A 24,685-nucleotide genomic window follows, 5' to 3' on the forward strand; every position below is an offset into this window, starting at 1 on the left:
CAGATAGTCTCTGTGGTTCTCTACCCTTGGTGAAACAGCAACACAACGCATTGCTAATTCCGAGAACGGGCATGCAAGGCCCGCCGCCTCATCCACCATCACCCCACCTGACATCCCAGCTGCTCCGTCCCGACGTCCCCGTTCCCGCATGAGGGTCCCTTGAACGTTGAAGCTGAAGCAGGACAGGCCCGAAGGACGTCGGCAGCCATGTCTGACAGGACTGATTACTCGCAGCTCGCTGAGGTGTCACTGTCGCGCGACGCCCGCCCCTCATGCCTCGGCATGGCGTCATGTCCGATTATTCAGCCCCACCAACGGATACGGAGTCCAAGACGCAGCAAGCCGGTGCCTAACGATTGCCAGAGACTCAATCAAGTGTGCAACCACCATGTCAAACATCGACACGGAGCAATCCAGGCTCCGGCTGTGCCTTCCAGCCCCCCCTCTTTGTTGTGGTGGTATAGCAATCCCTCAAGGTTATTCATCCGTACGGACTGGATACCCAGCCCTCTTCTTCATCCACAGATTGACAGTTGTATGGGCCCTCCGAAGAAGACCCCTCCTGAGGTGCACATCCCGACGGGGAAAATCTCCGTCCCCATACACACGATTCGCCGCCAAGGGTGCGGCCCCGCGGTTGCGCGGCGACTCCGGGGGAACCGGCCAGCAGTTCGCCCGCCAGAAGCTCAGAGACATTGAAGACGCGTCCAGGCCCCATCCTTACTAGTCCGTGCTCCGTGCGCCGGAGAACATTCCTCGATCGTTCGTCGAGGCTCGGAGCTCGTGCGGCCCAATGTCCCTCTTCGTCATACTGCTCCGGCGCGGGGCATGAAGTCATGAGCATGAGCACCAAAGGTAAAAAAAAATATGTGGTGCGCAAAAAAGGGCGGCGATTCACGGTGAGATGGTCTTGGAGGGGTAAGTAACACCGCCCGAGGAACGTGGGAAACCGAACGACTCAAGAAACTACTTTAACCCCCATCGGCCACCCGTTTCTAGCACGAGCAATTTAATTCTATGAAACTCAAAGTCTTCTGTGTTGATTAAATTTTACTATTTGTTTGATACCCCCCCAAAATTCTGGTCAAGTTCCTTTGAATCTTTCTCTCTTGTAGTACAGCCCATACAACCTCCCAACATGTCTCAACAAAACCTCTCCATCGTCCTGGCCGAGCGCCCCAAGGCCGAGATCGTCCCCGGACAGACCTTCAAGTCTGAGCAGAAGCCCGTCCCCAAGGCCGAAGACCTCAAGGATGGCGAGATCCTGATCGAGAACTGGTACCTCAGCCTCGACCCCGCCATGCGCGGCTGGCTCAATGGTATGCATACCCCCAAAGCGCTCCCATCAGCGTTGCGAAAGCTAACCTCCGCCATGCAGACAAACGATCCTACCTTCCCCCCGTCCAGATCGGCGAGACCATGCGCGGCGCCACCGTCGGCCGCGTCGTCGCCTCCAAGTCCTCCAAGGCCAAGGAGGGCGACGTCCTGCCCGTCTTCGGCGGCTGGTCCGAGTACGCCGTCCTGCACGACAGCCGCATCGAGCCCGTCTCCGCCTTCCCCGCCGTCTCCCAGCCCGTCGACTACCTCTCCGCCATCGGCATGACCGGCCTGACGGCCTACTTCGGCATGCTGCGCGTCGGCGACCCGCAGCCCGGCGAGACCGTCGTCGTCTCCGGCGCCGCGGGCGCCACCGGCAGCGTCGCCGGCCAGATTGCCAAGCTCAAGGGCGCGCGCGTCGTGGGCATCGCCGGATCCGACGACAAGTGCCGCTGGCTGACCGAGGAGCTCGGCTTCGACGCCGCGCTGAACTACAAGGACCCCGAGTTCAAGCAGAAGTTCAAGGAGGCGACGCCCGACTTTATTAATGTCTACTTTGACAACGTTGGCGGAGAGATCCTCGACATGGCGCTTGCGCGCGCCAAGGAGCACTCCCGCTTTGTGATGTGCGGTGGTATTAGCCAGTACAACTCTGCCACCCCTCAAGGCCCCAGGGTAAGTCGCTTTATCTCCCATCGCTGAATAGGACGTTTTAACTGACACGTGACAGAACTACGCCAACATCATCACCATGCGCATCAAGATGCAGGGCTTCATCGTCTTCGACTTCATTAAGGAGTACCCCCAGGCCCGCAAGGAGCTCGCCCAATGGCTCGAGGAGGGTAAGCTCAAGCGCAAGGAGACCATCATCAAGGGCGGTCTCAAGGCGGCCGAGCAGGCCCTGGTTGACCTGTACAAGGGTATCAACACGGGCAAGCTGATTGTTGAGATCAAGAACCCCAAGGATGCGGCTAAGTTGTAAGGGAAGAATGGCGATGGGAGGCTCTCTGATGAATGACTTGATGACATTGTATAAAAATGCGTAATGACTATGGCCTTCGTTTCTGAGGCTAGCCCATAGGGCGAAGTAAATAAAATCATGATAAAGAGCAAGCGTTTTCGTGTGCTGCATACTGAGACGAGGTGGTGAATTGCAAAACAGCCCAGGTTGCCAGTGGAGCTGCATGCTACCATTTTAGGAGTGGCATATGGTTCCTTATCCAATCAGCTGATGGTGGCGAATAGGTTGCCTGCAACCTTGCAAACGAGTAGATATGGGTTGTTTTATCATTGGGTTACTTCTAATTACATGTAGGCCCGCAGAACATCGTTGCAGAAACACATTCGCAGTGCTCTTTCCAAGTCAATCGCAATGTCTGTCACCCATGTCATGGATTATCATACCAGTCGGAAACTGATCACTCACTTACTTTTACAATTGCCAAACGATTCGACGATTCAATATGATTGGAATTTCTAGATTTTCGAAGAGAATTGGTCGTACCTTAGAATTAAACATCAGGTTGGAACCAATAAAAATAGAACTAAGAGAACGACGACCATTGAGAGCATCGCTACAGAATTGAAGCAGCCGAGAAGCTAGACCAGACAAGAAACACCACCCGCCCTCATCCCCGTTCATTCCATATCCGCATGTCGTTATTGTTGCGGTCGGTCGCCAAAGCAAAGGCATTGACTAAGTAATCACCACTGGCAAGCGCCACCACAGTGAACACTGCCATCATTCGAAGTGCCAGAGATGGCCCAGCTGGCGGTGCCAACCAGGTTGGAACCGATCAAGCCACCCCAGTCAACGCCCTTGTTGCCACGAGGGAAGTGGACAGTGACTCTGCAGCCAATGCCCTGAATGCCAGGGATAGCCTGGTTGTTAAAGGCGGCCTCTTCGCCTCTGCAGTTGCCGGCGTAGTTGACGAAGGTGCTGTCGATGGCGGCCTTGAGGTTGTCGCGGTTGACGCTGTTGCAGGAGCCGGGGTGGTCGATGGTGACGGTCCAGCGCTCGCAGTGGTCGCAGCCCTTTTTCCAGCAGCGCGGCTCGAGGGCGCCGGGGAAGGAGGGGAAGGCGGCGCTGAATCCGTAGAAAAGGAAGAGCGTGGTGAGGAGGAAGAGAACGGGTCGGCTGAGGGTTGCCATTGTGATTGTAGTAAGCTCCGAGCGAGTGAGAGGAGTTGAAGATTGTGATTGAAGGAGCGAAAGTGTTTGCGTGATGAGATGGGATAGCTAAGACAGTCGTTCTTGGGTTGCGATTATATACATTTCGACTGACGTGCTTTTGCAGTCGATGATGGCCTCATTGCCGCAAGATGGATTACGCTAGATGTTGCCGCTGATCGAGACCTCGTGTTTCCTGTATGTCTGAAACTACCCTATGAGAGCCCTAGGATCTTTCACGTTCTTTTCGTGGTCCACGATTTCTCATATCTCACTAGTGACAAAAGTTCGCGATGGTGTTGCGGAAATGCTATTGCCAGCCTCCGACGAGCCGACAACTCTGACAAGGTTTAATGAAACGAACTCCTCGTGGATTTCACACCGCGTGTGAGTGGACAATCATCCAACAAGAATGGGATCTTTGCTAGCCTCACCGGAATTTGAGTTCGTGCGTGGACCCCAAGTAATCAATTCCAGCTCGGATGCTCGGCAGCACGGCTACGACGTGACTCAATGACACGTTTTAGCCACGAACTAACTGGGGCTTCGAAATGTCAAAGTAAATTAATCGAACTCAAGCCTTTATTTTTCCGAAAGAACGGTGCTTGTCTCTGGTATGGCGAGATATCCCAGGACTCGACTGATGATTTTGACCAATGACGATGTGGTTACAGACCGCGTGGTATACGATCAAAGTCGAGATGCATCTAGGTTAGTTGAATGTGAAGGCTTCAACTGGAAGAAGTCGTCAACTACAGGCAACATGACGTCTACACAGCTAGTCCTGTTACGTACTCCCGAGCATCAATTGATTTGTATAAGTAGTAGAAGTCTTATTCCCAGATTTCGGGCTTTGGCCATCAGAAGCAATCACACTCCAACAATTCAAGTCTTTTTCAGCATCCATCTAATCATACTTCTTCTTATAATAACCCAAGATGCAGTTCAGCTCTGTTCTTGCCTGCCTGATCATGGCCCCATTGGCCCTGGCTGTGCCAGCCGACATGCCTTCCCAGGAAAGCTCCCTTGCTCTTAGGGCTGCCGATAACATTGAGATCCCGGATAATCTTCCCGAGGATTGGAAGACTGCTCTCGAAGCCTATTTCAAGGGTATGCATACTTCTGCACAAATATCTCACTAGAGACGCAACTGACATGATTCACCGTTCTAGACACCGAGCTGGATGTCGAGACCAGAGACCTCGACAAGCGCAGCGATGTGCCTTTCATGCACTGCGGCTGGCGCCGTTTCTTCAGTAAGGACCCAAAATATCAGCTCAAGTGCCCTATCTAACTTGAGTTCTAGGCTGCCTTGGATCCCTTACTCCAGGTGGTGTTACCTGCATGTGGGCAATTGCTGCTCGTGGCCTTGGTAAGCAATGGCTCCTGTCTTCAGGGGCCACCAAACACTGACTCTGGAGTAGATGTCAAGGAAGACTCAAAGTGCACGGCCGCCGTCGTTGCTAGCATCTTGTCTGCTGTGAGTTAGTTAGTTGTCTAACCGTTACTCAAATTGCTGACTTTCCCCACAGTCCAACAACTGCAAGTTGTGTGTCAACGGACACCTCTAGATGGGCCGCGATGTCTGTCTATCTTCTCATTTGACAAACCCCAATTTCTATTCTCGGGTGCTAGGCTTGGAGACCTTTACGACGGTGCTGGATGCGGTGGTCTCGACCTGCTTTGATTCTCTTCTACGTTGGACGCGAGCATTCTTCGCGACTTACTCTTGCTCGGTAATTCAGATAACATTCAAATATACTTTGTACCCTAGTCAAAGTAAATGGACCTTCATATCCGCGGTACCAGTTCCTAGTTGCTATCCGTCACCACTTCCACGGAAAGACTTGTCGGCCATCTCGGACAATCAACTCCATTACCACGTGTCCCAACCTGATACCCCAAATGGACACCACCCGTCGCAAACTGAGCGATTGGCTTCAGTTGAGAAAAGTTGGTGTTTACGAACTTGGCATGGCGTTCTTCGAAGAACGCAGGGTTGAATAGGGTCGCGGCATCGTGCTCTCGAAGAAGCTTCATCACCGATGGGAGCAAGTAGCTCATCGCATGATAGTGACGGAACACAGGTGAGCCGTGTCTTTGCCACAGCTCCGCCCAAACATCCTCTGGATACGTGCCGCATGAGCGAACAAGCCACTGCGAATAGTAGTTGAGTGCGACCTGTTCGAGATATGGTCAGCATGTGCCAAGTGACCTCCAGCCTGGATTGCTTACGTCAATGCCGTAGCTGCCACCTTGTTCCGACCGCCTGACCAGTGCATCAAGAACAGCCGCGCTACCACATACGCCGGTACTATTTTACTGTTTAGTGAAATATGCAATTCGTATGCGGAGGAAACTTACCAATAGTCTGAGTTTGGAAACACAGGAGTCACCGCTTCGTTGTGACCCATGGCTCTACCGTAGCCCATAGACACACCACAACACTACGTCAGTTTAGAGGAGCAATAATTGCCAAAGAGAAACGCGTACTTACTGCGTCGCTAATTTGTTGCCAACCACTTCGGTGGCTCCAAGGTCCGTGCCAACCGTAGCAGTTCTCTCGAACATGAATGATGCCGCGGGGGCGGTCCTTGACAAGATCGTAGATGGCTTGGCGACCGAAACTATGGCGCTGCATGACACCAGGCCTATACCCATCCACCACAACGTCAGCGTCGCGTATCAGCTCTCGTAACTTGTCCTTATCACCAGGCTTCTTCAAGTCTAGGTGGCAGTTCCATTTGCCCCAGTTCAAATCCTGGTGGAGAGCTGAGAGATCTGTGATATCGGGTGAAGTCACCCTCATCACACTAGCTCCCATCTCTGCAAGACTGCGACTAATAGCCGGGCCGGCAATGACGCGTGTCAAGTCGACCACTTTCAGGCCTGCGAGCGGTCTGATCGTGGTCGAGTCTGGACTTAGAGGAATTTTTTCAGGCCACCAACTTGCCGGCTGACCAGATTCTGTATCCTTTGAAAGCTCGTAAAGTCCAACTTTGGCGCATTGCTGTCCCTGCTCAGTCGCCGAGTATTCATCTGCGGTATAGGCAATAGTGCCGGCTTGCCGATGTTGCTCGTTCCTGAGCTGATCAAGATCAGACGAGTCAAGTTCGGATATGACATCCTGGAACCTGCGGACGACGGACTCATACGTATCGTCGGGCTCGCCTTCTAACGGTAAGCCAAGCGCTGTCAGCGTCGGCTCCGGGTTCATGCTACCTATTCTAGTCAGATAAGGTTCGATTCCGACGCATGTGAAGGGTGCAAGTAAACCGTGGATGTGATAATAGCGGCCATCACGTGCCTTGTAGATGTTGGTCGCCAATGTTCTATGCAAACCGTCGATGGCACGATGCTTGTCCTCATTCGGGAAAAGCTTTTGAGTCTCAGGAGACATTGGGCCGAATGGGATGCGTTTTCCGTCTTGGACCACGGAAGCGATCATTGGCGTCATGAAGAATAACGTGGCATGGTCCCTAGACCGCTCATGAGATCGTGGCCATCGGCAAGCAATCAGCGATCGGGATACTCACGTATTAATCGTGACTTCGGTATTGCTCAAACCATATTTCTTAGACAGGAGTTGCATCAGTAGAAGAGCTTCGTATGCCTTCAGTGCCGAAATGCTTTCTGCAAACCGCCAATTGACAGGGACGCTCGGCAGGTCAGAACCCTCGAATCGAATGCGCTTGCTCAAGGCCAAAAGCTCCGGTGACAAGGGTCCGACCAAGGGGTTGTTGAGAATCCCTTGGCAAAAGACTCTCGATGCCTCTTGAGGCACAGAGTACTGGATTCTGGAACCCATTATTGGAAAGTCTAGGTCAAATATGTTTGACTAGGAGACAATTGTCCAAATCTTTGATGTCGAGGACTATTTATGGTGTATTTGCTCATGTCACGAAGTGAGGGGTTAGGTTGCTCAAAAGCCGTGTCAATCCCGTCTCAACTTGCTGAAGAATTGCCGGGAGAATGCTACGTCGCGTGCATTCGCATCGGCAAGGGCTCCTCCGGCGATTTTATGCTAGATGTACAAAATTTACCACATAGCAATCCCCGAAAGCGTGTGTTATTGGGTCAATCGTGTCGCTTCCCCATTCCGGCGGGGTGAAAGTCGCACGGTCGACAACACAGGCTACGTTCGGACTTCGGCCGCGTGATTACTTTCCGCGGCCGTAATGGGCATCACATTTGAGCACATTGTCGCTATCGAATCTCTAGTCGAACATATACCGGACTAGGTCCGCGATTCGTTTCACAAATTTTCATGTTTGAAAATCCTCCTACTAGACATAAAACCGACCTTCCTTTGGGGGCTTAGGTTCGTCTAGGACTGTACCAAAACTCAAATGCCCAATTTCTGCTACCTCTTGTCCATCCAAGTCGACCCTTTCGTACCAGCCCTTCGGCATCTCCACCTCGCCCCATCTCAGGAGAAAGAGAGGCATGTCGGTGGACTGGCTGGGAGCACTCGGTCCTTCCTCCGAAACCGCAATGCTTGATGCTGGTCTCAATTCTTCCAGCTCGGTTGCTTGGCCTTCATCATCATGGTCAATCCTAGTGGGAATCTTGGCTATGGGTGAGACACGACATGCAGCGGCAATCGCCATAGAGTTTGACCCAACAATAGGCATATATCCAGCAAGCTGTTTTCTCGAAAGAATGATGGGTATAATCATCATGATGCCTCCAATGACTGCGAGAAGCAGTACTGGCAAAGATGCTGTTCCAAGACCGACGACTGTGTTCGGAGGAAGGCTGATGGGGTCTCCTTTGTATCCTCCATCTGACCTATTCAGGCTCATCTCAAAGTAGTCTGCAGTGCATTAGTATCTCTACTAAACTTAACAACGAGAGAAAAATGACTTACTGCCTTGAGACACGATGACGAACAAGGAGTTTGAAAGCAGCCAGTGAAGTACTATACTCGCTGTGATGAGAGGGATACTCTGTCTGTAAGGTAGCTGGAGCCTGTATGTATCAATCTGTTGACCCCTTCAAACCGTAAGTCTTTGTTCTCGGACCGCTTCACAGAAGGACGATTATTCGATGACCTTGGAGACGATACACGCAACGGGCGATAACCGGTAGAGAAGCGTGACCATTCCCTGGCCATTTCCATCCGTGTGATCAGTGTATTATATGCGAGATACCAAAATGAAAGGTACAATTGAGGTATATTGGCGACAAGTACCGATGAGATGAATGCCACGCCACCATCTATGGCAGAGAGGACGCTTTTCGATTCCGCAGGATTGGTCTTTATCCATCTCCTAGAACTATATCAGCCATCATGAACACCAGATCATATCATAGCCCGATATTTATTTGCCATTCAAGGGCTAACTCACAGTGGGATACTGCTAGAAAGTTGCTTGGCGCAGCAGGCGATCGCTACGACAACACCGAAGACCAAGATGACGTAAGTACTAATCCAAGCCTTAGAAGATATGCAAGCACCTGTTGTCCTAGAGGCGTTAACCCATTGGGTAGGTCCCGCATGCTCATACGCAACATTGTCTTTCTTTCTCTTTTTGGCTTCTGTGAATATACTCAAATTCGAGAAGCCAGGCTGTTCAATGTTGACGTCAGCCTTAGAAATGAAAGATGCAACAGCATCACCGGGGGTTACAAGGGGCTCTTCGGAACCCAGGAACTGTATCGTGATGATGCAGGCAACGAGCTTGATCAAAACTGAAACAACGACAGCGAGAAGGAGAGGTTTTGAGAGGGCTACGCCGCAAGCACCGCTCAAATCCCTAGGTTCTGCAAGACAGTATTCGATATCTAGGTTATACGAGGAATCTCGATATCCAAAGACTGGTGCGGATTCATTGCCTGGCGCCGCGTACAATGTCGAATTCCATCTAGGGATTCTGGGCAAGCTCAGGGGATCCGTAATATTCCACGCCATAGGCGGAAAGTACGGAGTTGATGATGCCTCATACCAGTCAAACGTCGGAATTCGCCAGAGTCCTGAAGAACTCGGTGTGTCCACTAAGTCGGCGCAAGTATTTTGGCACAGTGGGTTGCTCTCCACGATGATACCTTTCATGCTGCAAGGTGTCGAGAGCCACACAGTGTTGATTTCGTTGCTTGGCACCACGGGTTCCCAAAGGGCGTTTGCCGATTCAGAAAGGTTCCAAAGATCGGATCTTTGCCACCCAGAGCCTTTAGAGATAAGAATAACGTTACGGTATTCCCGAAGCCCGTTGCAATCCGACCTGGACCCTACGTAGAGGGCACTACACTCGGTTGTGCTTAATCTATGCCATTGGGACCCCTGTTTTGCCGCTTTTGTGACGTTCACTACGTCTGTTGAATTGTGGTCGGCCGAGTATGCTTCGAATTTGAAAGATCGCCGATCCCCAAAGGGAGGCAAATCACTCGACCATTCGTGACGGGTGTGGTTCGAAAATAGGTCGTCGGTGTACAGGCTCGCTCCAGGTAGAAAGAAGGGCTCCCCCTTCACAAAAGAGTCGGTAGCAATCGTCAGGTGAAAGTCGCCCATTTGGCTGTCGACCTGGAAGGTTGAACTGTTGAAAAAGACATGTATAGGAACAGAGCTTAGAAAAAGAATAATCCAACTCCACAGCTTAAAGCGGGAAAGTCGGAATGCATTCCGCCACGAAGGTATCCCAATGTCGAGCCAATCACCTGTGGCGTGTGTCTCGTCCACTTCCTTCCTAGACGGAGAGTTCAGGACCTGCATAAAAAAGCTAGACGAGGCAAGGATAATGGTGGAGAGGATATTGAGTAGAAGATGTAGCATGGTGTTGGTACCGCTGGAACTCCTACTTCTGCAGTCTGCTGTGTAGAAATTCCATACTTGTGCCACATTTCCGGTTTTTGATATTGCTGCGATCAATATGCTGAGAAGTACCACGAAGCAGGTTGACATGAGGCAGATGTTGACAATCGCTGCACGGCGCCAACCAGTCGGGAGCTCTAGCCTCATGCGACTAAGCCTGGAAAGTCTTGGCCGATTTGTAATAGAAGGCATTTGGTTGCCAAAATGAGAGACAGACGATCGAAGGTCTGTTGAAGTAGAGTTTTACAATTGGGAGGTGATGGAAGACCATCGCCGTGATCGCGGGCTGCAGCTGTAAATATGGCAAAAGCAATCAGGCTGAGCTCCCTCGGCAGAAGACAGGGGTGATGAATTTTTGATGGAGATTCAAAATTAGGAGCAGGGTTATGGTGTTTGAATTGCAGAACCAACGGGTTGTTGCACTGCACAGCCGGGCAACGATAAAAAATTGATTGGTCGAAAATCCAATTGAAGTTGGGCCGCCATCACCAACGCCTCGGATCTGCACAGGCCCTTGTCATTTTTAGCCACTCAAGACTTGCTTGGGCACGGTCCGATGATTTGAGAGTAAGCACAGTGGATCAATTATCGGATCACTACATACTTCAGAGAGGAAGAAAGGAGGGCCTTGCAATTGAGGGTACCTGAAATACCACGATCTCATCCTAGACCTTTAGATCCCCTTCCATGCAGATTCCAACAACGTACGAACGCTGGTCGTCTCTATATCGGGAAATCTCTGATTGAGGGTGTAAGCAGGTTCAAGACTGCATTTCCCCGATTCCCACATGATGCCAAAGAAAGCCAAGAGGCCCTGCATTTGTTCCTTAGGAAAATACGGATAATACGCCTCATGGGACGGAAGCTCGGTGACCCTCCCAGCTTTAAGATTGTCCATAGAGTCTTGTGTGACACTAAATTTGGTTCCCTTGACTTCCTCTGCCAGAGCCACGACTTCATTGAGAGTCATTTTGTCCCCGATGATGTACATCTCGTTTTCCCAGTGATCAAGAGCGAGAGCTCGGATCACGAACTTGGGAATATCGAAGCTGTACGTCAATACGACAGGGACTGCGCCAGAGCCTGGAATGGCAGCGACGTTGTGAACCATGTCGACCAGAACGACCAAGGGTGTCATGTACGACTTGCCACGAGGCATAACAAAGTAGTCAGAGAGAAAGCCAGTCAGGAAACATGTCCACTCGAGCGAGGAAGCTCCGAGAGCTTGCATCGCTTGAACCTTTCCCTCTGCAGCGGGGAACACCTTTGACTCCCTGATATTCACTGGTCAGCTATGTCAATCTGCGGTTAGACAAGCTTGGCTAGGGAAGGCTTACTCTGGGGTGTAAGTGATGCCCCACACGTTTGCGACGTATCTCTTCGTCGCGGTTGACTGGTTCGCAGCCCTGATGAGGTTAAGCTCGGACTCGATGCCAAAGGAGGAGTTAAGAGTCGAGATGACGGTGTCGATCGAATTCGCCTCTAGGACAGTGCTGATCTGATCAGAATCAGAGTAGTCGACGGCAACAATACGAGCGCCGATTTTAGCTTCTTTCTCAGGATTGGTCTATGGTCAAAATCAGGATGCCTGCGGGTGAAGATTCACGTTCGAAAACGTGATCAACGGTTTCTGACCTTTCTCGCGAGGATGACCACGCGATGAGTCCCATCACGAACAAGACCCTCGACGATCGTGCGTCCCATGGCACCGGTTCCTCCAGCAACTGCAATGACGCCCATTGTGAAACTTGCGAAGGGAAAATTGTCAGGTAAAGGCTAAAGTGGTTGATTAATCTGTAAGTATTGCGAGGTGTGCGTCCAAGAATTGATAGCTCTCATCGTAAAGCAATACTCATTACACATTCTCAATATATAGAATAACGCGGCGTACACTGAAAGGCATAAGAAATCCATCGAAGAATGTGAAAATGGTTTTTGGTTCCGATTACAAATGTCAGTTTAGCCTAGCGAGTCAATTACATTGAGCACAAACCTTAAATGGCCCCTCCGCGTGTGGGCTTAGGATGTGTTGGTGCCAATTGAGCGTCCCAGCCGGCAAAGAGTACAGCCGCCGACCAAGCTATCCTAAATGTCAAGATTCCAGGGCATGTGTGATCCTATGAACTCATCTTGCCCAAAAGAGACTACTATCCAGTTTCTTAATACCTAATCTCTTTCAATCAAGTTATTCCTATTCCCTGGTACATAATGTTATCACTGGGAACAAGAAACGTTCACTTGATCTAATACGCGTATTGTACCTGCCTCCACCTATTTATAGAAATTAGACGGCCTCACTTGGCGTTTTCCATTGAAATTCACCGGTCGTTCACACGGTCACATTTCCGTATCATATTTATCGAAATTAAACATGAACATTGAGTTGGACGAGCACAACAAATGGATCTGATGGCTATCCGGAGATTCTCGCGGCTTACAAATAAGGAAGTCGGTCCTTGCAAGGAACCAGGGTGAAAGATCGTGGGGGCGTGCTGCAACCCCCTAGCCGGCCAGTTGCGGACATCATCACACATATCCTCCCGAGACTAATGTACACGATCATTTTGGCTGGGGAGCATGCTTCCAAGAACAGCGGTCTTATCTCTGGAATCCCGCGGACCTAGGTTCTGACCGGGACCGAATTATTAATCTCTCTTAGGTCGACGCAGACTGCGGTAGAATGAGGTCGCTGCTTAGGAAGCCATTCGGCGTCTCGACAACTCAAGTCGGTGCCGAAGACTTTGATAGGCGCACTGGACGACCAGGTGCTGTTAAAGATTCACCCTGAAATTTGTACAAAATGTGGTGATTCAACCTCATTGTCGATGAATTCCCTCGCTGCCATCCAATCCTTTCAGAAAACTCCCTGCCTTCGAAAAAAGAATCAAGCTTCATACTACTAAGATTATCCAATCATGGCGCTCGAACTTTGGGGTTCTCCGACGTCCGGCTGCACTCACCGAGTGATGATTACTCTAAATGAGCTAGGGATCGATTACGATCTATCTCAGATCACCCTTCAAAAGGGGGAGCAAAAGGTATGCGACTAACGAATTCTTCATATTGTGAAATATTTCTCAAAACATGGCTCAGAACCCCGATTACATCAAGAAATACCACCCATTTGGTCGCATCCCCGTTATTCAAGATGGGGACCTTCAGTTGTTCGAATCTCGGGCCATCTGTCGCTACATCGTGGCCAAGTTTGGTGCCTCCAGTTCGCTGGATGTCATCACTAGCGGCGACCCTATCATGATTGGGAAGTTTGAGAAAGCACTCAGCATCGACTACTCCTATTTTGACCCGTCTGTTCGAACTTTGTGCAATGAGAAATTGTGGAAGAAGTAAGATTGGAAAACACGCAACTTCAACTTAAGGACCTACACTGACCATGCCGTGTAGTCCTGCTGAGGCTGCCAATCCTCTCGAGGTGCAGAAAGCGACAGCCATGTTCAAGACTGCACTAGACTATTACGAGGACTTGCTTGGCTCCAATTCGTACTTGGTTGGCGACGTAAGATTAACATACCATACCTTACACCGTGAGTTCGGAACCATTTCTAACCTCCAACAGAGCTTCAGTCTTGCCGACATCTACGTCTTCACTTGGATTCCCTACGTCAAGTTTCTCGGTTTGTATGACGAAGTTGCCGCTAGGCCTAAATTTGAAGGCTTGTGGAAGAGGGTGTCGATCCGACCGTCCTGGCAGAAGGTCTTGAAGGACATGCCGCAGTAAAGCCTTTGTGATGCGTATTTGCGATTCTCCACGCGGCATGGTGAAAGGATAGGCGTCACAGAGGATCCGTCTGTTGGCAGCAATCTTGTCACCTACAGGTGAAGATGGTTCATGGTGTGCGCACTGCCAGAGCATTTTCTATTTCTAGCTATCTAAGCCGAATTCTTTCGTACTTGCACCATGGCAGATCGCTCATATGTTTAAGCAACTCTCCATTCATAATCCCATGTACAAAAGCTTCACCAATCAACCGGTACGTTCCGTCATCGTAGCTTGCGAGAACGTACGGAACTTTGGCGCCCTTCATAACATGCACTTGGTAAATGCAGTTCGTCTCCTGAAACAAGGATCGAGGTCCAATTCCTAGAAGGCCTGATCTTGTCGTGAACAACCTTCTGCCCTTGAGCATGATTTTCATTCTTTTCTCAAATGAGTCTATATCTTCTCTTTCCTCCTTGGTGAAGGCTTTTAACGCGTGCTCCCTCCACTGCCCATTGATGGCAGCTTGGGGGTCACCGTCGTAACCCCGGAGGTCGCCCGCCGGTTTTGTTCCGTTCAAGAGTCTTCTGAGCCTGGACGCCGAAGGAAAGAACTTGTGGTTGCTGAGAGCAAAGCCAATCCAGTTCTCCTCTTCTTCCTCCTGCGCAGCCAATTCTTCGATTGTGTCCGCTTTAAGGCTGAACTCAATTGTTTCTCTTGTTAAAGGAATGTGTCGCTCACGATAGATTGCGGCATAGGCAGATAGTGTCGTCAGTACACGCCGCCAAGCAGCACCCGTAACTTGGCTGTCTGCGCCGAAGTTTTGGCACAGATACCACATCTCAAGGACGCCGGCCTCTATCCAACTAGAGAATCCATGTCCGAGGGAAGGTGGTGCTGGATGGGTCATCAACCTTTTGGGATCAGGGTTGAAGCCTATCCTGGAGCTAGGAAGCATGTCTCCGACTAACGTTCGCCACATAGCTTCAATCCGAGTGACGGGTCGTGTTTCGTATGTTTCGCTTCGCCCCACGCTGTAATGTACGCTGTCGAGCCCGTCGACCTCTCTCGAACTAGCGTCCGCAGTTCGTACCGCGATATCATCGAGACCCTGTCCAGCCTCGGTGTCGACTCTGTCCCCCTCACCAAGGGTTGCGGAATACTCACCGACAGATTCGAAATGAGAAGGCTGCTTGTTCTGCAATATTGACTGATGTAGCGTGGATTCTTGCAGATGTTCGACTGCACTCGAGTCGAGCTGCTTGCTTTGGACCTCAGGAGTATTCCTGCTTGGCAAGACATCATTCGGACTCACTTGTGTGTTTCGAGGAGGTATTGCTTCAGCTCGTTCCGACAAACTTTCGTCATCAGCAGGCACATCAACCTGCTGTATCTCAAATTTCCCAATTGGGTATTGGTGCGGAACTCTGAGCATTGATTTCAACACGCACAGGAGTAGGTCTTCGGCATTATCGCCAGCCATCTCGCTCGTCATGATGAAATCCACTTCGATAGTCTCGACCTCAATCGTATCGTCATCATGAATATTATACCATGCTTCGCTATCAGACCCTGAAGCGCAGAACGGCACGTCGTCATCTCCTGTGTCGAGGGGCGCACAGGAAAGTCTGGCGCTGAAGTCCGGCACCCACCCTGGCAAATGAGGAATCTGTGTGTCGCAGGGCTCTTGCACCTGCGAGAAAATAGACAGCGACTTTGTCGTTCTGAGGATCGCCTCGGCGGTTTTCCTGAAGACGCTCTGTACGCTGGCCTTATAGTCCGGCACCAATGACAGTTGATCTGCGTCTGACGCGATGTTGAGAAAAGCGAAGACTTTGTCGCGCGGATCGGTTGCATCTGTGCCTCGAAACAAGTCCAGGACGCGCAGAAGAGGAGGAACCTCCATGTAAATTCTCTCTCCATCCTTCCGAAGACGAAACACAAGGTTCCAGATTGCGTTTGTGAAAGACAGGCCGTCCATGCCCTCACTCGCCCTTCCGTGAATGTTTACAAAGTCGTCAGTGTTGGCGTCCTCGCTAACTCCGTCGCCAAACGCAGATAGCTTTCGGAGTTGACGCACGTTGTCAGACAAAGGCTCGCCGTCGAGGAAATTGTATCCGAATTTGAGCAGTTCCTGTTGAAGTCCGGACTTCTTCAACATTTCGCTGATCGCACAGATCCACTCCCAGGGTAGCAAATGCCCACCGTGAATGACGGTAATGACGTTCTGGCGCCATGAAGCTGCCTCTTGCGTAACCCACGCACGCCGAAACCAAGAGCGTTGGAAGAACGCAAAGATGGCGAACCAGTGAACAAGATCCATCCCGGGTATGTCCGAAAGTGTCGTCCCCCTTTCGCGAGTACCAAGGTCGGACATATAAAGTATTCCAAGGCCTGCGATGACGTCTTCGGTCAATCCGTCTGGAGGCCCCAACCAAGCCAGGACCCTCTTTGCGCCTCGAAAGATGGACCTCATTAACTGCACCTGAGACGCTCTCTCGTCTAGGTCGTCTTGATTGATACAGAGTGCATCGATCCAGAGGGGATTCATGAAAAGCTCGTGTTGATTCCAATTCGCCTCTTCTTCGTTCTCAAGTTTCGGCCTGTTCTGCAACCCATGCTTCCAAGAAACATACTCCTCGAGAAAGCAATGCAAGTTCTCTTGCACATAGATCAGCCTGCCGTCGAGCTCTATCGGCTGCCGTTCCTTTGGAGCTGTGTCGAGTCTCATTCGGGGAATCCATGGGTGTCTCTCGACGTAATATTTCATGGCATAGTCAGTGTTGTGTATCGTGATACCGCTCGGTCCTTTGGACTCGAATACAAACGGCAGCTTGATGAAGTCTTCTGGATTTCTGTACCCCTCTGGTTCGGGCGCTGGCTCCTCGATGATGGTTGTCGGGCTGCCCCAGGTGTAAGATAGACAGACGTACGAAGGTTGCTCGCCGGGATCTACGGTTGTCATTCTGCACCGAATGGTGCCTGGAGTCGAGGGCAGGATCTCAATGAGTCGAATGCTTGTAGATGTTGGAAGCGGGGCATATTGAAAGGGTTGGAGATTTGATACGTCGTCAAGTGTCTGACCGAGTGATGAGTCCGCAGATGGCCAAGAGCTCATGATTGCTTGTGAACTTGTTTCCAGATGGGTCAATAGAAATATGGCGCAAGAAAACTGATTGAAGTTATTAAAGAGAGACAGAAGCTCGAGTATTTGAGCCATTTGGCACATTCAATAGTATGCCTTGGCAGGAAGTCATTGTGTGATTGATTGGGTGATTCCTGTTGTGGCTTGCATGTTGTTGTTCAGCTGTAAACATCCCGGTCAAATTCATTGGCTACTGATTGTAGTATCGATAGCTGCCTGTTGCAACCGCCTGCGAAGCGCCTGGCATATGCGGCTGTGTTACGGACTGTGTCCCTACATGTGTTAAATTAACTACTTGCGAATGCTATCGAAGGTTTCCAAACAAGCACATAGGAAGAAACCCTACGTGCTACAATCGCAATTGATATTCGTCAGAAAGTTCTTGCATGACATTGAGATATGCAGCCCGGATCCGACAGGCCTCTAAATGTGTTGGTTGGCAATTTCAAGCTAGGCGACTTTCGTACGCCAAGGATACTAGAATTATTACACTTGGAACGAGCATGGGTCCTGACCTTCGGGTTACAAGCCTTGTGGATCATCGTCAACGGCACGACGGGCGGGATCGACGCGGCAAGCATGCTGCAGAATGGAATCTGATCTGGCTGCGGTGCCTAATTTGACGTATACTTAACAGTCAAGGATTGCATCCTACTTGACCTCAATGTCACGAAATGTTTTAGAAATTTCCGAAAGGAAGAGTAGACGAAAAGATGCCGACGCTAATTAGCAAACAGCCAGCATATGCCAAACTATGTATGCATTTAGCATAAGGTAGCATCCGCCTCCGACTCGAAACGGCGTCGGTCCAAGCCGGCTCGCCCGACTCAGTCCCCACTCGAGTGAAGTCAAGCCCGCAAGCCTCCCGTCGTGAAACCGCCCGTCCTCGGAGCAGCCGACATCATCCCCCTTTTCTGAGTCGGTGAAAGGAGGACTGAAATTTTGCTGCCCAACGTGCCCAAGTTATTGCACGCTAAAGGTCCAAACACGTGTTTGGAGAGAGATCGCTTGCCCTGTGCGGGTGCGATGGCAAGCGTGTGTCTGAAGCGATGAACCATCTCACAGACGGTCCATGGATCCGTGAGATGAAGCCGTGCCGCAAGTCCACTTTCCCCAATATTGACAGTCGTGCCGAAAGCGATTCGAGAACAAGATTTCATTGCGACGATTAACTTCCACGAAGGGGATCGTTCCCGAAGAATAAGTTTTCAGGTTTCAACGAAAAAGGAGAAACTGCGCTTGTGCTGCAACTCAGCCCTGAGGATGTAACGACCGAGACCCGACCCGGCGCAGCGGTGCTCTGACTGCATTGCACGTTGACTGTCTCCATGAGTCGCGTGCGCCCATCTTCGATGTGACACACGTCTGTACACCTGAAGCCTGTCTAAGTCTTCTCCCGTCCATCTAGAACGCGGCCAAAGCTACGAAAGTGCATTTCGCTTAGGCATGGAACGGGTTTGGAATCATTGTTGACGCATCGGAGGCAGATGTCGGGAGCAAATTAGCCATCAGCTAGTGTCATGGCGGTAACGCGACGGCGGAGCGTCTGATGGCTGCAGCTTGTCTTGCCAGCGTCACGAGCGGGCCGGCCGCCGGACACGTGTGCATTGCATCGTTACATACGTAGGAACGGGGAAATGGTCGTTGGAATGAGGATGCGAGATCAAGTGTCAGATGGATGGCGACGCTGCGAATCAGCCACCACCATCCTTCAAGGTGAGGTTGCAAGCCTGCAGGGTTTGATAGGAGCGGAATCTGACAGATCCTAAGCGCGGCGGCTAGCGGAAGGGGGGGGGGGGGGGGGGGGGGGGGGCTGCGCGTGGCGCCCGTCAAGCGACGGTCAAGCGACAATCGAGCGACGGGCGTGTTTCTTAGTCTGGGTTATCCATACTTCAAGATCCTCGAAAGTCCCCGTAAAACCTGTTACACGCGGGCGCCCACAAGACAGACAGCGATCAAGCTATAAACTCCGAGACCTGCAAAGGCGGAGGCCTAGGGACCCGCGGGGCAGCCGTCATGGTCCATGACTGGCGCATCCCAGGGTGATGATGGTGCCAGGTGGCCTGGACCGGTAATGTGGTATGCGAGACGATTCCCTCGCGACTAAAAGAAGGGGGGGGGAAGGGGGCTTTGGATGACAGGAGAGTCATACTGCGTGTCCTGTGTCACCACGACATCAGTCCCCGGTTGATCTTGGTTTGGGGAAGAAGGACATGCGTGTTGTGACGGGGCGGACGTTCATGGCTGTCTTCATCACCCAGTCTAGAGATCTTGATCACGGATTCACGGTTTGCGGTGGGATGTAACGGCCCAGCGGGCTGGACGGACACTCGGGAGAAGGCCAGCGTTTCTGTCCGAAATTCTGCCCGAATGTCCATCGTCGTTGCTGCAATTCTTTGATTCGGCCACTGTTTGAGCAGAGGCCGTAGCGTAGCTTTGCCTGCGTTGGAACCCGTCGTGCTGGCCCAATCCTGGACCGGAACGTGGGAAAGCACACCCAGACGGGCGCGAGAGCGGGTTGAGGGTCTTGGGCTGGGTTCAAGGATGGAAGGCTGTCCAACACAGGTAAGCAACACACACGACTGTCTGCTCCTGAAGGTCAGACCACTGCAAGCTGCAGCAACTTGGGTGTTGACGGCACGTTATGTAATTGGCGCAGGGCAGAACCTTGGCGGAAGTCGTGGCATGCCTGCATGGAGGAGGAAGCAGGCATGGGAGAGTCTCGCAGCATGGGAAATGCAGAATTGGGGTCATGGAACAATGGCAGGAACACGACGGAGGAATGGGAGCAACTGTTGCATTACAGCTTGGCCCGCAGGTTGCAGCCAGGAAAGATGGGCAAGCTCTGGGATGAATGGAGCTCGTCTAGTTGGCGCACCACCCGTTGGGCTCAGCTCACGCCTTGTAGGTACGTACGTCTATGCCAGAGCTCCCGTCAGGCGAGGCCCCCAATTCAGCAAATCGTTCAGTTGAACTGCGAGTTGCTTGGTCTCTTCTGCGCTCTGTTCTGTTTGCTGCTGGGTTCGCAGTTTGTGCTCTGATGTCCGGACTTGACTCCGCACTAGCGTTTGACGCTAGACACCAATACAACCGAGCAAAGACGTTTCTGGGCTCGAGTCAAGAACATGGAAGCCCCGGGTTCGCCGGTCTCGTTTTCCCTCTCAGTGCTTCTGGCCAATTGCTGCGCGGCTGTATCTTGTTGCTTGCTGTTTGCGCCGGGGCTAGGCCAAAGCAGAATATCAGGGACGGCCCCTGTGTCGGGAGCTAATCGACGTTCCGCAACGGAGTCCGGTGCCGATCGTGGAGAGGCAAATGCCCCCGAAAGTTCACGTTCCGGCTGTGGCTGGATCCCGGGAAAACCATACGTTTAACATGTCGTCTCACAGAAGTTGAAAGGTCTTGGCCGCGTCCGTCGTCGCAGGGGATGGTAGACGGCGCCATCTTGTCAAAACTAGTAGCCCCCTTTTTCCTTCCTCCCCTTTCCTAGCCATCTCGCCCTCGCCCCCCTCCCACACATTGCACAAGAAACACAGACAAGTAAAGTCTGTAGCATTGCTGATGCTTATTGAGACGAAGCTCTGGGTTTATGCCGGCCAAAGTTTGCTGGCAAGGGGCAGAAACCATCCACCAAGAGCCAACACCACATGTTGACCTGTGCCAATCACGCGACGAGCAAGCAGTGCCGTCGCCCAGGAGGGGCGTTGAGGGGGGGCATCCGAGGACACCGCTGCTGATGCTGCTCGGGGCCCGAAAAGGAACATCCTATGGAATAATGGGCTCAGATACAACCTGGGCACGTTTTCGAAACCAGGGACCGGCCGGTCAGGCATCCGTCTGATGTCGCGATGCATTTCATGCTCCCCTCATGATTCGTGTTGCGACGGCGCGGGCGGACGTGCGCTTTGGATCTGCGCCCACTGCTCCCATGTTTCCAGTGAACACCTTTCCATATGAAGTAGTCGACGTCTCTCATCCCAGGGCCTTTGTGTTGGGAGCGAACGGTAAGGTGTGAGCTCTGGTTTTCTGCTGTCATACCCCAAGAGCCGAGCTGAGCTAGCTTTAATCATTTTTCTGTCGTCGTCGTTGCAGTTCGTCTAGCGCGCGCGTACAAGAGCTATTATTCTGTCATTTCATTTCTTGACAAGATACCCCCCCCCCATTTCAGTTCCCTTTTCATCGATACCCAGGTTACTGTTTAAGACAGGACCAACGACAAAGACGCCACAATGCCAGGAGACAATGATCCGGCCGCTTCGACGGCGCTGATATCGGACATCACCAGCGACAACGAGGGGGAGCAGGCGTACGAGGACGCCCCGACGAGACCCGGCACCTCACAATCGAAGGCTCCGTCAGAAGACAAGGCACCGAGTGTAAAGGCGCCGTCTCAAAAGGCACCCAGCAGGCAACCTTCCGGCGAGCAGAGCAGGGCAGCCGTACCGGCGGGGACGGGTTCGCAGCAGGGAAGCAGACGAGGATCCAACGAGGCAGCAGTACCAGGCGTCGCTGACGCCCCCAACACGGCCTCCGAAGCTGCCATTGCCCGGGATCGAGCCCCTGGAGATGAGAACCGTGAGGCATTCCGTGATTCTACCATCACGGCCGTCAGCGAGAGCACGGCACAGGTGCTGGGACGCGAAGGGCCGCCCAAGACAACGACTGACCCGGCGACCCCAGGAGTCCTGGCCGGCACCACGCCTGGCGGCGACAGAGGCCTTGATGATGACGACGACGATGACGAGCTTGAGCCGCTGACCAAGTACGTGGACTGGAAGGAGCACATCTCCATCTCCATCGGCCCCTTCATCATTCTCTTCTTCGATCTAGCTCTCCCAGTCTGCATTTACTACAGTTGGCTCCGTGCGCAGCGCAATCGTCGCCGCGACGCCTGTGCGCCTGCATACGAGGCCGGCGTCGAGTGCGGCCTCCCCGCCGTTGAGACAGTCGAGTCTCGCATCCTGGGTTTTGCCATTATCGCCTTCGGTTTCGGCGAGGTGTACATCCTCATCGTGCGCGTCTACCGCCTCATCGCAAAGTACGAAAAGTGCGCGCCGCTGCTGTCGAAGCACTGGTGGGAGCTGGACGCCACGACGTGGGTGTACGCGCTCGGCCTCATCGCCGCGCTGGTGCCCTTCGTCTGCTCGACCACCGTCTACGACCCCTTCGTCGTCGAGTGGCTGTACCTCTACTCACCGGGCTTCATGTTCATGATCCTCGACGCGATCGCGCTGATGACGCTGATCCCGATCAAAATGCCGATCCGCATCAACTCGGACCCGGCGGGCGAGCGGCTCAAGCCCATTGTGTACTACGCCGCCGAGGACTTCTTCGCCGTCGACGGCGCGCAGAACCGCGAGTTCCGCAAGCGCTACGTCGAGCGGTACAAGAAGTCGATGATGTTCCGCAAGATGATCCTCGAGCTGACGCTGTTCTGGATCGGCGGGTGCTCGTGCTACCTGGGCTATGTGGCCGCGATTATCTGGGACTTGGAGTTTGAGCGTGCGTTTGGCACATCGTTGGGCGTCTTATTTGGCTGGATCATCGTCTGGGGTGTGACTGCGAGATTTTGGATTGAGTATGCGATCAAGAGAGAAAAGAAGTGGTGGAAAGAGAACAAGGCCGAGAGAGAAGCGGCAAAGATTCAATGAGCCTAGTGTATAATCACAGCGCCTCCCTATTTTGCCGGAGGACGCAAACCGAGACGGAATGCCGCGTCAGCAAGGAGCGGAAACGACCTCTCGTGTACTGTAACCTAGTGTTAATATCGGCATGGGCAAGATTTTGTACTTATGGCGGACCTGGTTGGGAACAACAAAGACGGGGGGCAAGAGGGCCTGGGTCGGACCCAGGAAAGATACCGAGAGGGAGGAATTCTGCGATTAATAAGTAAACCAATTTTCTCGTTGCTTCATAAGATTTGTCCAGCCGGCCAAGAAGATGGCAAATGTGGATGTGAACATCATTGTGAGGTTGACGAAAAACGCGTCTCACGATGGCTTCAACACGGTCGGCTTCCGTCAGACAGTCTGCACCTGGTGCAGCTGCCACGGTCTCGGCCTCTAGCGAGTGAGCGAGCCAGCAATTCCCCCAGGCGTTCAGACTGATGGGTGGCCGACCTTCCCGACAAGCCAAGACGAGCCAAGCAAAGGCATGGGCTTCACGTTCGCACAGCATAGACCGCAAGACGCGCTCTGAAAGAGAGTTTGGGGACACGGCGGCGTAATGGGTGGGAGGGTGCGATTGGTCTTGGGGCGGCAGCGCGAAGGAGTCACTGCAGATCCGGACTTGGTTTAGTCATTTGTTGGGGAAACGGTCCGGAAAACCTCAGATAAAAAGTCAAGACTCCGCCGAGGTTCATTGAGAGTCAGAATGGAGTAAGCCGCTCGTGTCACTTTCCGTGTTTGCCAAACAAATGCATTGCTGCGCAGTGAGCAAAGCTCGTTGCTGAGTTGTCTGCCCATGTCGGAAAAGACGCTGAACACATCATGTTTATGATCAAAGCTTCCCTTGTGGGGAGATGTTTCCGCGGTGGATAGCTCTCAGCGATTCCCGAGAGCGTTCAGTCTCACTCCAGATTCTCACTCAGTACCACCAAACTACTCATGAGAACGATTATTCTCTCATTTGATGATCTCGACTGAACATAAAACAAGAACTGTGCCGTCATAGAGAGCAATTGAAGTCTCAGGATCTTTTTAGATTACCCGCCGTTGCCACTCAATCGACGATAACAAGCCCAATCTCACTCAGCATCCCTCACTCACCCATCCCGGGCGGCTCTCCCCGATTCCCCAATCCATCCCAACTGCCTCCATCCCACTGTGAGACTCTGACATTTCATATCCGCGTTTAATATAGTTCAAAACCCTACACAAAACAGCCTCATCCCATCACACATTCTAGACACAAAACCACTCACTTTCAGCCCCCTAGCCCCCGGCAAATCACCCAACTCGCCGCAATCCTAATAACCCGCGAATCCCACCCGCCGAGTTCGGCCCCCCATCTCCGACTGTACCCGCGGCCCAGACCGTGTTCTCTCCCGCGTCCAATCGTCGTCTCTCTCCAGTCCCTCTTTAGCCCAAGCGAGACATCTGCACGCTGCAGAAATTTGCCCAAATCCGCTCATTCCCAGACCCGTTTAGCGGATCAAGTGCGAGAAAAATGGTCCAGGATGGCGGTTGGAAATGGCTTTGGCAACCCCCGGTCGTCAGGTTTTCTTCGCTACCTCTCCGCTGGGAACCAACGATCGTCGAAGCGGAAGCAGATGTGACGTGGGGTTGAATGTCAAGAAAAAGAGCCGCGAGTTAATTAAGACCGGCGGAAGAGTCCGTCAACCACATCGCCAAGATGGTTCGCTCATGAAATTTTTCATCCCAAGCTGCCACCACCACAACCACCGCCACCCCAGCCTGTCCTGAGGCGACTTTTGCCATACCACAATCCGCGCAAAGGGATCCCTCGCCAATGACAAAGTGAGAAAGGGACTAGCCAGAGTTCAGCTCACTCATCCACCACATCGAATCCG

At 52.3% G+C, this 24,685-nt stretch overlaps 9 protein-coding genes across 9 annotated transcripts; 4 read left to right on the forward strand and 5 right to left on the reverse strand.

Annotated features, from left to right (window-relative positions):
* Positions 1-1,138: 1,138 nt before the first annotated feature.
* On the forward strand, positions 1,139-2,299 carry yfmJ (putative NADP-dependent oxidoreductase YfmJ; the record flags this gene model as incomplete). Its single annotated transcript, XM_032027073.1, has 3 exons — positions 1,139-1,319; positions 1,379-1,992; positions 2,048-2,299. The coding sequence occupies 3 exons, from the start codon at positions 1,139-1,141 to the stop codon at positions 2,297-2,299; spliced, it is 1,047 nt and encodes a 348-aa protein (XP_031892217.1).
* Positions 2,300-3,021: 722 nt separating this feature from the next.
* On the reverse strand, positions 3,022-3,468 carry CGGC5_v008412 (uncharacterized protein; the record flags this gene model as incomplete). Its single annotated transcript, XM_032027084.1, has 1 exon — positions 3,022-3,468. One exon carries the CDS (start codon positions 3,466-3,468, stop codon positions 3,022-3,024), a length of 447 nt encoding a protein of 148 aa, XP_031892216.1.
* A 956-nt stretch (positions 3,469-4,424) lies between these two features.
* On the forward strand, positions 4,425-5,057 carry CGGC5_v008413 (uncharacterized protein; the record flags this gene model as incomplete). The annotated part of the gene is made up of 5 exons (XM_032027097.1): positions 4,425-4,596; positions 4,659-4,742; positions 4,793-4,858; positions 4,911-4,966; positions 5,019-5,057. 5 exons carry the CDS (start codon positions 4,425-4,427, stop codon positions 5,055-5,057), a joined length of 417 nt encoding a protein of 138 aa, XP_031891904.1.
* A 241-nt stretch (positions 5,058-5,298) lies between these two features.
* Positions 5,299-7,294, reverse strand: smtB-2 (Succinyl-CoA--L-malate CoA-transferase beta subunit; the record flags this gene model as incomplete). The annotated part of the gene is made up of 6 exons (XM_032027107.1): positions 5,299-5,667; positions 5,722-5,800; positions 5,851-5,933; positions 5,984-6,708; positions 6,763-6,965; positions 7,023-7,294. The coding sequence occupies 6 exons, from the start codon at positions 7,292-7,294 to the stop codon at positions 5,299-5,301; spliced, it is 1,731 nt and encodes a 576-aa protein (XP_031891905.1).
* A 478-nt stretch (positions 7,295-7,772) lies between these two features.
* Positions 7,773-9,400, reverse strand: CGGC5_v008415 (uncharacterized protein; the record flags this gene model as incomplete). Its single annotated transcript, XM_066152011.1, has 3 exons — positions 7,773-8,302; positions 8,357-8,457; positions 8,838-9,400. The coding sequence occupies 3 exons, from the start codon at positions 9,398-9,400 to the stop codon at positions 7,773-7,775; spliced, it is 1,194 nt and encodes a 397-aa protein (XP_066008842.1).
* Positions 9,401-10,970: 1,570 nt separating this feature from the next.
* CGGC5_v008416 (Oxidoreductase BOA1) lies at positions 10,971-12,037 on the reverse strand (the record flags this gene model as incomplete). The annotated part of the gene is made up of 3 exons (XM_032027128.1): positions 10,971-11,571; positions 11,635-11,864; positions 11,933-12,037. The coding sequence occupies 3 exons, from the start codon at positions 12,035-12,037 to the stop codon at positions 10,971-10,973; spliced, it is 936 nt and encodes a 311-aa protein (XP_031891907.1).
* Positions 12,038-13,212: 1,175 nt separating this feature from the next.
* On the forward strand, positions 13,213-14,033 carry GSTF1-1 (Glutathione S-transferase PM239X14; the record flags this gene model as incomplete). The annotated part of the gene is made up of 4 exons (XM_032027139.2): positions 13,213-13,335; positions 13,391-13,641; positions 13,700-13,811; positions 13,872-14,033. The coding sequence occupies 4 exons, from the start codon at positions 13,213-13,215 to the stop codon at positions 14,031-14,033; spliced, it is 648 nt and encodes a 215-aa protein (XP_031891908.2).
* Positions 14,034-14,181: 148 nt separating this feature from the next.
* On the reverse strand, positions 14,182-16,977 carry CGGC5_v008418 (Heterokaryon incompatibility protein 6, OR allele; the record flags this gene model as incomplete). The annotated part of the gene is made up of 1 exon (XM_032027151.1): positions 14,182-16,977. One exon carries the CDS (start codon positions 16,975-16,977, stop codon positions 14,182-14,184), a length of 2,796 nt encoding a protein of 931 aa, XP_031891909.1.
* A 4,406-nt stretch (positions 16,978-21,383) lies between these two features.
* On the forward strand, positions 21,384-22,805 carry CGGC5_v008419 (uncharacterized protein; the record flags this gene model as incomplete). The annotated part of the gene is made up of 1 exon (XM_032027162.1): positions 21,384-22,805. One exon carries the CDS (start codon positions 21,384-21,386, stop codon positions 22,803-22,805), a length of 1,422 nt encoding a protein of 473 aa, XP_031891910.1.
* Between the last annotated feature and the right edge of the window lie 1,880 nt (positions 22,806-24,685).

Source organism: Colletotrichum fructicola (assembly GCF_000319635.2).
Source record: "Colletotrichum fructicola Nara gc5 chromosome Unknown KSG_Nara_v1_contig04, whole genome shotgun sequence".
NCBI lineage: Eukaryota > Fungi > Ascomycota > Sordariomycetes > Glomerellales > Glomerellaceae > Colletotrichum > Colletotrichum fructicola.